We start from the raw sequence: 11,150 nt of genomic DNA on the forward strand, positions 1-11,150 counted from the left end.
TTGCTCAGAGAGCTGTATTTTATTTATTGCCTTTAGTGTGGTTTCCAGCAAGACAGAGTCTCTATAAAATGAATTGTTCCACCTGGACCTCAATTTGCTCTCCAGATGGCTCGGCCCTCTTAAGCTGCCCTGGTGTGATATATTTTCCCTGAGCTGTGATAGGTTTTCCCTGGGTCCTGGCTCCTCCCTGGCTGGCTGTTATTGACAGCTGCATGGCTAATGCCCTGTAGCTCTCTGGCATGTCATTCAGGAGAAACAAAAGCAGATTTCTCCCCCACCTCTCCAGCAGTAAGGATAAAGGGGATGCTTTTGTGCTTCCCCAAGAGTTGCTGCAGAAGGGCTGAGTGTGCTTTGCGGAGGGGACCTGTCTCTGTGCAGAGCCCCAGCGTGGATGGGAGCTCTCCAAGAGGGAAGTTGAGTCTTTGCTAGGTCCCACCTGGACAACACAACCTGTGGGCCAGGTAATGTTGGACTTTGTGCACTGGTAGCTGAGGAGGCTTGGGGGAAAAAAAAAAAAAAAAAAGAAAAAAAACTAAAAAAAATGCAGTGTTTGCTGCTGTGTAGTGCTTGGATAGAGAGAGTGACCCAGAGAGGAGTGTGCATGGGTGAGGGCAATGGGGCAAACTCCCTCTTTCTTTGGCATTGGCATCGTTTGTCTCATGGGTAAATGGGAATTATGTGAGCTGGGAAAGGGCATTTGGATTAATTGGGGAGGGAGCAGGGGGTGTCTCTATGTAAGGAGGTGAGCCCAAGATGTTTCTTCTCAGCATTGAGCCGTGTAGAGCTGCGTGTGACCGTGATGGCTTAGAATCGTGTGTGGATCAGGGAGAGAAGTGGGAATATAGAAGTGTTTTTCTTTCTTGGCCAGAGCCGCGTGTGTCAGTGAAATGTGTAGTCTGTCGTACTCTTTGCAAAGGCATCTCTAAATAGCTACCTTTGTTGTAACTTCTCTAAATCACTTTGACCCAACTAATAACAGTTCCCTTCTGTACACAGCCCTGAGCATCCATCAGTGGCATTTGGGGTGTTTAGAGCCTTCATCCACTCCCACAGGATTTCTTAAATGTTTAGTTAGGGCTTGTCATGCTGCTTCACTACTCTTTAAATCTCTGCAGCTCCCTTGTGGCACGGGCAAAGGTGCTTTCCCCACTGCTGGGAGATTCTGGAGGCACAAAGGATAAGGTGACACTTTATTGGGGTGGTGGGGCGAAGATCCTCAGGTCTTTGGTTCTCCTACACACAGCTATCCTGGTGCAGGTGCAGCCAGGACGTGTCTTCTGGAGCATGGGGTCTGCTTTGGGGTCTGTGGTCAGATGCAGTGGCTGTCTGGGAGATGCAGATGTAGGAAAAGAGATGAAAGACTAGAGCTAAACCAGTGATTTTTGACTTGTGAGAAATTCAAGGTAATCCTCCTCAAGGGATGTGCTATTTATCTTACTGCAGGGGAGTGTGTGGACACCACAAAGCCACTGATGTCTGGTAAATTGACACCCCGGTGGGGAGTTGTGCTTCTGCCAGAGGCTTGTGGCGAGGTGCTCCAGAGAGTGATTTAGGGGTCCCTTAAGAGCAGAGTGTGAGCCCACCCCTCAAACTGGCTCTTTGCTGTTACAGAGCCTCAGAAAGCAATATGAATCTCAGCCGTGGTAGAAGCTGCGATCAGGAGTGCTCTGCTAATGTCCCTCACTGGCATCCCCACTCAAGGACTGGTGCTGCCCTTCTGTCATGCTTTTAAAACACAGGTGGTAGCATTGCTGTGCCTGTTTTATTTAACATCCAGCTGGTGAAAGCAGCCGGGGAAGTGCAGGGAGACCCAGGTTCAATCGCTTCCTCACTCTTCTCCCCCCTTCAGCATCTGGGGCTGTGCAACAGGGGGGATTTGGGGAAGTGGAGGAGCAATGCCAAGCTGGGAGTGGGTCTAGGATGGTTGAGGGCAGTAGCTGAGGGTTTGGGAGTCTTGATTCACTCATCATTATCAGGAATAGTTAATTCTTGTCACTATTTCAATGCTGCAATGCTCTTCTGCTTTTCAGACCCCTCCTCTGCAGGCAGAGGCCCTTTTCCCCAGGGGTCACTCTTTACAGGTGACCTGGCTGCCTCCCCCCAACTTCAGCAGGGATCACCCTTTGGGATATACAGCTATTTGCAGCCTCCAGGCTGAGTATGTGACTTTCCCTGTGCTACAAGGACGGGTCCTACTGCTCACACTGTCAGTGTGAACTGTTAGAGCTCAAATGAGACAAGTCTGCCGTGTTTAATTGCAATCACTTAATGAAATCCTTTAGGAAAGATTTAAAATCATCCAGAGAATAAATATAGCAAAAAGGTATGTCAGACGTAGATATCTCCCCTGCTTTTGGGCAGGTCATGTCATAGCTACCTCTGGCAAATCTCAGTTTCCCATCCTTAGCTCTGGCTTTTTGCCTGGAATAAGTCATCTGGGAAAACATGGATAGAAAATGTCAAAATACTGCGATGTTCCCAGTACAACTGGGCTGTACCATAGGGCGCTTGAATTTGAGAGGATGGGGAAACCAGTTAATAAGAGCTGTGAGGTGTCAGAAAGAAAGGGCGTCGAGGTGGTAGCACAGCATAGGTTGGACAAGGCAACTACCTTAGAAGAAATGTCTCCTAAAAACACAAATTTATCTGAGATGGGGTTGGATTGGAAATATCCCAGTGCCCGTCACTGTGCTGTGGTTTGGAGGAAATGGGTTACTGAGGTGGAGCCACGTGTGTGGATGATGGGGCAGAGTCTGACTATGTTTTGGCTGGAATCTGCACTTCCTCAGGGCACTGAGGGAGATGCAGAGACCATGATGATATTGGACATTGCAGTCAGATATTTTAATACATGTACTGTTCTCTTGTCTCCTTCACTGCTTCCCAATCAGCATGCATCGAATGATGAAAGAAGAATCGAGTTTCAGGACAAGCAGCCTGGAAAATGTGACGCGGGACCCAAGCAAAGAAAAGCTTCACATGAAGCTCTGCAGTGGGTCCTGCCACGCTGAACAAATCCTCCAGACACTGAACTCCTACCGACAGAGCGGCACCTTCACGGATGTGGTGCTTCTCATTGATGGACAAGAATTCCCCTGTCACCGTGCCACTTTGTCAGCCAACAGCACCTATTTCCGAGCCATGTTTGGTGGTGATCTCAAGGAAGGCCACCAGGATATCATTAATATCCAGAAGATATCTGCTTCTACTATGTCTCTCCTTCTTGATTATATGTATGGGGGGAACATCATCATTCAGGAGGACAATGTTGAAGGCATCTTGGAACTGTCTGACTTGCTGCAGATCTCCAAGCTCAGAGATGCTTGTGTCACCTTCCTTGAAGGCCAGCTTCACCCATGCAATTGTTTGGGCATCATGAAATTTGCTGATTCATTTTCCATTGCATCTCTGACAGAAAAGAGCAAGAGGTTCATGCTGGAGTGTTTTGTGGAAGTGTCATGTCATGAAGAGTTCCTGGAGATGGGTGTGAAAGAGCTGATTGAGTATCTGTCTGATGAGCAACTGGTGGTCCCCAAGGAGGAAGTGGTCTTTGAAGCAGTCATGCGCTGGGTACGGCATGACGTACCTGCCAGGAAGGGAGCCTTGAAGGATCTTCTTGAGCATGTCCGTCTGCCCCTGCTTGACCCCACCTACTTCCTGGAGAAGGTGGAAATGGATGGACTCATCCAGGACTCAAAGGAGTGCATTCCTCTACTGCATGAGGCCCGCAAGTATTACATCCTTGGGAACGAGGTCAGCTCTTTGCGATCAAGGCCTAGAAGGTAAAACACAGCATCTTCTTCCCTAGACCAGCATGGCCTAAGTTGCTGGTTCTTGAAGTCTGAGGGGATTTCTTGGGTTGGTTGCTCTTTCCTTTTTTTCCCTCCAACTGCTTCTCTTTTGGTCTCCCTGTTTCCAAAACGAAGGCATTGGTGATGTTTGCCTGGCATAAAGGATTCCTGTGAAATTTATAAAACTGCATGTGACACTTTTTTTTTTTTTATTGTTGGAAAGAAGTGCTCTAGTCATGCTGCTCTGGGTGTGCAATGATGTTGTCCAGGTATGTGTTCATACTGTGGACAGAAAGGGGTGTTTTTAGCTCTTTATTTCTCTCTGCTTTCACTAATGGGTAGAGCAATGAGTTGAGACCTGTTTTCCATTCCCAGCTCTGCCACTGGTCTGCTCTTGTTTCACCTCTTTTGGTTTCTCTCCCACCTTCTTCAGGCTGTTAACAACAATCTCAGTCCTCCTGGCCACCAGCATGGTGCCTAGATCAGACACTGTTGCAGGGTCAGGAATTAATGTCCAGGGGAAAAACAAAAACCAGTTACTGTCTAGGTGACTACTTAGGCATCTCCAAATTTCTTTCTTTTTTTTTTTTTTTTTTTTTTTTTTTCTTTTTTCTTTCCATTGATTTATAAATGAACAGTGAGAAGAAAAAGAGGTACTGGTCCAGGCAGCTGCCAGTGTAAAGTTGAGGAGGCAAAGAAAAAAGTGATTTCTAGGGTTGGACGTGTATAGAAATCTGCATCTTTTTGTGACTGTGATGTTTGGATTTAACCAACCATGTTTTAAATCTCTGCTGTTCCTTTATGGTGCCACAGGTCCCTTAGGGTGTGCTTGGTAAGAGCACTGATGGACAACTCTACTCTGGGGTGGGTTGCCACATCAAACTGAGTTGATTTGCAAGACTCCCCATCCTTTTCCAGAGGACAACCATGATTATGGGGCTGCAGGTCCAGGCTCTTGTGTTCTCCTGCTCTTCAGCCCAAGGAGTGGAGCAACCTCAGCAGGATGGATGTTGCTCCAGTGCATCTTGGAAATTCCAGCCTGGCCTTTAGGGCATGTTTCTGTCAGGTGCAAAAGATGATTTGACACATCTTCTCTCTGCTGAATACCGCAACAGACTGTTATATACAGAACTACTCAACAACAGGGTCCGTGGTGACCTTCTCAAGGATGCAAACAGCTAAAATTCACTGGGGAGAAATCCCACCCCCCTAGCATCCACATTTTACCTCCCTCCTTTTACAGCTTTGGTCTTAAGTGAATTGTCGCAGCCTGCACAAACCATGGCAGAGCTGGGGATTGGACCAAGTCTTTCAAATCCCCTTTCACCCTCCTCCTTCCTCTCTCCTCCCCTCCTGCAGAGCCGTTCGTCTCTTGCCACCTACTAGTTGGCAGGATTTTCCTTCTCCTGCCGTCTGTCTCGTCTGCTCGCTGCTATTAGGGCTGGAGAGAGAGATTTCCTGAAAACACTTCTCTCTCCAGGCAGAGAGCTTGCCACAGGCAAGCTGCCAGGAACAGCTTTCCACGCTCGTGGCTGTGCCTTGAGGATTATTGGCTTTGATTGTGCTGGAAGGGGGAGAGTGAGTGGCAGGAGGCAATCTCATGAGGGACTTTTAAAGGTCATTCCCATTTTCTTTCCCTATGCAGTTGAGACCTCTTCCCACCCAAACTGGGAGGTGTCTTCGAACTGATCATGCAGACAAAAGGGAAGGTGCAAGGGTGAAATGATTTGCCTTGAAAATCAGTAGCTGATGCAGGAGAATACTTTGCCCTATCTGTGGGACTGTGCTGATGATGTCCTAGATAAGATGGCAGGGATGGTGGAAAGTAGTATCCTGGCCTGGAGACTTATGCATGCATTTCATGGTCTAGGTTCATGGAGCTGGCAGAAGTCATCATTGTCATTGGGGGCTGTGATAAGAAGGGTCTTCTGAAGCTGCCCTTCACAGACCTCTACCATCCAAAGAGCAGGCAGTGGACAGCCCTCTCCAGCGTGCCTGGCTACACCAAGTCAGAGTTTGCTGCCTGCACACTGAAGAATGATGTGTACATATCAGGTGAGAGACTGGATGATACCCTTCCTGGTTACAAAGAACAGCATGACCTCTGCTTGGACAGCCACTCTTTGAGTATATTCACAAGGACTTGTGCACCCCAGCTTTGGATCAAAGTCACTCCTTGGTGAAGTTTATCCTTAGGTGGTTTGGATTTTGCTGTTCCAAGGAACAATTTCACCTTCAAGGGTGAGAATCATAGGATTAAAAGATCTTTCCCTCCTGTTGGGCATCTGTCAAGTGTTCAGCTGTGGAATCAGCTGGTTTTGGTGTGTGTTGTCAGACAGGGTTTCATAAAACATCAGAGTCTCCTGCTTGTTCCTCACTGAAATCGTAACACCTGTCAGATGAGTTCTGTATAAGGGATGAGACAGTGTAATAAGTGTCTTAAAGTCCAGATGATATCTCCCTTGGGAAGCTGAGTTTACATGACCATAACCCAATAACGGTATTCTGGCCTAAGTTGTTCCATTGCATGGAGGAACTATGCAATACTGTGGTGTAGTGAGGTGGTGGGGCTGTCCTTGGGATCGCACCAGGCTTCCATCCCTCTATTTTTCAGGAGGACACATCAGCAGCAACGATGTTTGGGTGCTGAGCTCCCAGCTTAACGTCTGGATCAAAGTTGCTTGTCTGCAGAAGGGCAGATGGAGGCACAAAATGGCAACACTTCAGGGCAAGGTAGGCAATGACCTGAATTTTGGAAGAAGCCACATGGAGCTCTGTATCCTACTTTTCCCCACTACAACGAGAAGCTGTCAGTCAGTGTGTGCTTGTCTTCTGAGTCATTTAGAGATGGTTTTGATGGGAGAACAACTAGGACCTAACCAAGACCTCACTGGTTTCGATTGGGTGTGTGCTATCACCCGAGCAGTCACAAATTAAGTTGTAGCAATAAGATCTACCATGGTGTCCTGGTTTTTGCTGGGATAGAGTTAATTTTCTTCCCAGTAGCTGGTAGAGCACTGTGTTTCGGATTTAGGATGAGAATAATCTTGGTAATACACTGATGTTTTAGTGGTTGCTACGCAGTGATCAAGGACTCTTCAGCTTCTCGTGCTGCCTTGCTGGCAAGCAGGCTGGGGGACACCTGGTGGCCGCTGCTTGGGAACTGGCTGGGTATTGGTTGGCAGGTTGTGAGCAATTGCATTGTGCATCACTTGTGTTGTATATTATAATTCTTTTATTATTATTTTCCATTCCCTTTCTGTGCTATTATAAAAGCTTTATCTCAATCCATGTATTTGGCTACTTTTTTTTTTTTTTTCTTTTTTTTTCCAATTTTCCCTCCCATCCCACTGGAGGTTGGAGTGGGAGAATGGCTTTGTGGTGTTTATCTGCCTGTTGTGTTAAACCATGACACAAGGGATGGTGCAAGACTTCTGCAGATAGCTGTGCTAAGTCTTTGGGTGAGAGCTGTACAGCGTGGGGTGTTTCATAGAATCATAGAATGGTTTGGGTTGGAAGACACTTTTAAAGGTCATCTAGTCCAATCTCAGGGTTTTACTTGGCTTGGTGTCTGTCCTTCTGGCCAAGTCCCAGCGTCCCCTCATGCACACTGTGACAGCGCAGCCTGTTAGGTGAGTTTGGGAGTTTCTAATTGCCTTGTTTGCTCTTTTTGCGACAGATCTATGCTGTGGGAGGCTTTGATGGTTTTTACCGCCTCTCCAGTGTGGAGTGCTATGACACCTTCTCCAACAGCTGGTCAACCTTGGCCCCGCTGCCTCAAGCCGTGAGCTCAGCAGCTGTGGTCTCCTGCCTGAACAAGCTCTACGTTCTGGGAGGGGCTGTGGATGACACCGCTAACACTGACAAGGTATTGCTGGGGCATCAAGAATGGCCAGATACCTAAAAAAGAAGGTTTTCCAGGGGATGTGGAGGAAAGTGAGGTTGTCTGTAAGCTCCAAGGGTGCCTTTGTTTTGAAGGCTAATGAAGGCTCCCTTATAATAAGATGAGAAGTCATACAGTGAGACCTAGAGACCAGAGGGGGAAAAGGTGTCAGGAATTTATAGTATATTAGGCATGGTTTCAGTAGAGCCTGTTCTGCTCTGAAGTCTCCTCTGCCCGGAGGCACCACAGGAGAAAACCTCCGACACTGTGGGCATTCACTTCAGGTAAGTAGCGACAGTAGTACCTGCGTGGAGGAGACCTCTGCAAGCCAGAAATGATGCTTCTGGTCTCCTGAGCTGCAGGAAGAGCCATCAGTGCTTCTCAGCTCCATCTCTGAACACTTAATCATGTGCTGTCTGGGTCAAGGACAACCACCCTGGGGGCTTGTAATTTGTCTGAGAGACTTGAATGCAAGAGGTACTGCTAGAACCCTTCACCCCTTTGCTCACTGTGCAGGTCTCTGGGTGTTAAAGCTCCCATCTGTGTTTCTGTCCCCATGTGCTTTTATTTCTAGGGAATTGCTGCTTTGTCCAAGCAGGGAGATGTGGTAAATTCATGTTCCTATGGCTGCGTTTCTCCTCCCAGGTCCAGTGTTATGATCCAGAGGACAACAAGTGGACACTCTTGTCTCCCACCCCTTTTTACCAGAGGTGCATCAGTGCTGTCTGCTTGGACAACATCATTTATGTTGTAGGTGGACTCCTCAGTAAAATCTTCAGCTATGATCCAAGGAAAGACAACTGGCGAGAAGTGGCCACCCTCCCTGGGCCTCTGGTAAGGAAGAGGTTTTTAAGAAAGAAGTTCTGAGCCTTGCCTCTCTCTCTAGAATAGCAGCCATCTGTGCTTTTCTGAGATTGGAGGCAAGGAAAATACATTGTGGGGTTGGTTCTGAGCATGTGAATGTGACATCTGTTGAGCAACACAAACCTATATGTACTTGCCACCAGTGTCCATACTGCTTGGAGGATGTCTCTCCCACAGTAAACCCAAGTTTTCTTGCTGAGGCTGGGTCTACTCCAGCTATTAATGCCAGAGGAGCAGATCTGCAGGGTGAAACTGCTGGTGTTGAGGACATGCTCTCCACACTGTGTGTCAGAGTGAGGGTTATGCTGGCTCTGGTCTGGTTTGTGGGCTGAACATGGATTGGTGGCGGTTGTGTATCTTGATTTAGTGTCCTCATGGTTTTGCACTCCAAAGCCATGCTGCAATGTGAGCCATGGCACAGTGAAGAGGAATGATGGGACACATCTTGTCCCGATTTGAATCAAAATGCACATGTCAGTGCTTTTCCTCCTGTCTGCTGGGCAGGTGAGAGTTGAGCCCATGGCAACGACTCAACCTTCTGCTCATCCCCTTTGCCTAAAGCTGGAGGCTTGCTCCTCAGCTCTTGGCCTTTCCTTCTGCTTTCCAGGAGAGCTGTGGCCTGACAGTGTGCGGAGGGAAGATTTACATCCTGGGTGGCCGAGATGAGAACGGGGAAGGCACGGACAAAGCGTTCACATTCGACCCGGTAATGGGGAGTGTGGAGCAGCAGCCGCCGCTGCAACGCTGTACCAGTTATCACGGCTGTGTGACCATCCTGCAGCGCATGAACAGATGACCACGGGGCTCCAACTGCATCCAAATCCCACCCAGAGCCTTCCCTTGAGACAGTGCCCACTCAGCACGTGGACAAACATCTCACCTTTTTGTGGGGAAGGGCAATACAAGCGCTGAAGATGATGTGCTCCAGCCTCTGTCTTCTTTTTCCTGGCCTGATGATACCAATGGCTTTGATGCTGGTCTAGGTGAGAGGAGGAAAGGGTGCTGGGCTGTGTGAAGCTGCATTGCAGACCTTGGCACAGTAGGATTCAAGTATCATTGCAGCCCCTGGAACTGAATTTGACCTGTACTTAGGTTTTTCTGGCTGTAGATTACAGTTTTCTGTCGTGTTGGCAACAGAGGTTCGTTGTCCTGCAGGGACATGCATTTGCCGCTTTCTGACAACCAAAACTGTTGCAGTAACAATTACAGATACAGGATCCAGTTCTTTAGCTAAAGCTATCAGATATTTGTGCATTTAGCTCTGCAGAACCCTGTGTCAAACCATGGTGGTGGCCTAAATGGTCATTAATGTCCACAGACAGTTAGTCCTATTACAGTGGAGAGCTGAGATTGAGATCAAAACTGATATTCTAAGAAAAATTCTCCACTAAATCCCCAAAATCCTGGTTAAACAGTCCAAGCTCTGATTCCATTCTGCATGTGCTGTACAAGGGTCTATTCCCCTAAAGCACAGAGTGCTATCTCCTTTTATACATGTTTTGTGGTTGGACTGCTGTCTCACCGTCTCTGTCATTGAGAGGACAAGTGAATCGTGTAGCCAAGAGTTCCTCTTTCAGAAAGCAGAGGTAGGGGGAATATTAATACGTAGGAGTTAAGCATGAAGACCTGAAGCATGGTAGCCAGAGTCACACTTGGTTCATTTTTGCTCTGTAGTATGCTAGCAAGTATTAAAATAAACTTAATATTTAACAGATTAGATACAGAGTCCCTGGGAGCCTGAATGTACAGCTAGTTTGGAGGGCAAGCGTTCAATTACACAGACTGCATTGCTCTAAACCAGTTGGTCTCAGGTTTAGAAATGATCTTTAGCACTTTTGATTTGGTAGAATAGCCATAACTTTTGGTGTCAGTGTCTTTAGTCCATGACTGGAATTGGTAATTTCTGATGGCTCCATACAAATGTTCATGTTGTTCAAGTAGGGACTTAGTTCTGCCAAATGTAGAGTGGGATCTCTTAAAAACTCCCATTACTTTTATGTTGCAGGGTGCGCCCTTCCACAGCAGGCTGCTGGCTGGCTGCTGTTTTCTCTGCACCTTCTTTTCCTCATCTCAGTGATGAATCCTTCCTGAAGTAGAGGAAACTATTAGGTCCACTGGCCCAGATATTCTCCTTTTCAGGGCCTTTTCATTGTCTTAAACCTCCTGGGTTTGACTGCTTCCCCCATACGGCTGTTTTTTACGTGGTTCTTTTTAGTACTTCTGTTTTCTGTAAACTCTGAGAAGTTCACCTCTCTTTTGTGATATCGTCAGGCTTACCTGTAAAACATGGCAAAATGTCATCCCTGTTGAAGAACCAAAATTGGCTGTAATCAAGGCATGCTGATCTCTTCTCTGTAGGAGATGTGTGCTCTTCCATTGCCCAAGCGACAAGCAAGGTGTTTCATTTCATGAAATGTACCTTATGCTCCTCATAGTCATGTCTCTAAAGTCCCAGGGCTATCACAGCCATTTTGTTCATCAAGGTGCACTATTTGGACATTCTCAGCCTCAAATTCTCCTTAAGGCATATGCATGTGGGTTAGCCCTTTTATCAGATCATGAGCAGCACAATGTGTCCTTTAAGCAATATAAAGGAGATTCAGTGCTGGTAT

At 47.3% G+C, this 11,150-nt stretch overlaps 1 protein-coding gene across 1 annotated transcript; it reads left to right on the top strand.

The window, feature by feature from the left end:
• Nucleotides 1-326: 326 nt before the first annotated feature.
• KLHL35 (kelch like family member 35) lies at nt 327-10,255 on the top strand. Its single transcript, XM_009976720.3, has 7 exons — nt 327-461; nt 2,892-3,782; nt 5,662-5,846; nt 6,406-6,524; nt 7,471-7,659; nt 8,320-8,508; nt 9,146-10,255. The coding sequence occupies exons 2-7, from the start codon at nt 2,893-2,895 to the stop codon at nt 9,332-9,334; spliced, it is 1,761 nt and encodes a 586-aa protein (XP_009975022.3). The 5' UTR covers nt 327-461; nt 2,892; the 3' UTR covers nt 9,335-10,255.
• The last annotated feature ends 895 nt before the right edge of the window (nt 10,256-11,150 follow it).

The sequence above is a fragment of the Tyto alba genome, unplaced genomic scaffold (assembly GCF_018691265.1).
Source record: "Tyto alba isolate M040663 unplaced genomic scaffold, T.alba_DEE_v4.0 Super-Scaffold_2, whole genome shotgun sequence".
NCBI classification, from domain to species: domain Eukaryota; kingdom Metazoa; phylum Chordata; class Aves; order Strigiformes; family Tytonidae; genus Tyto; species Tyto alba.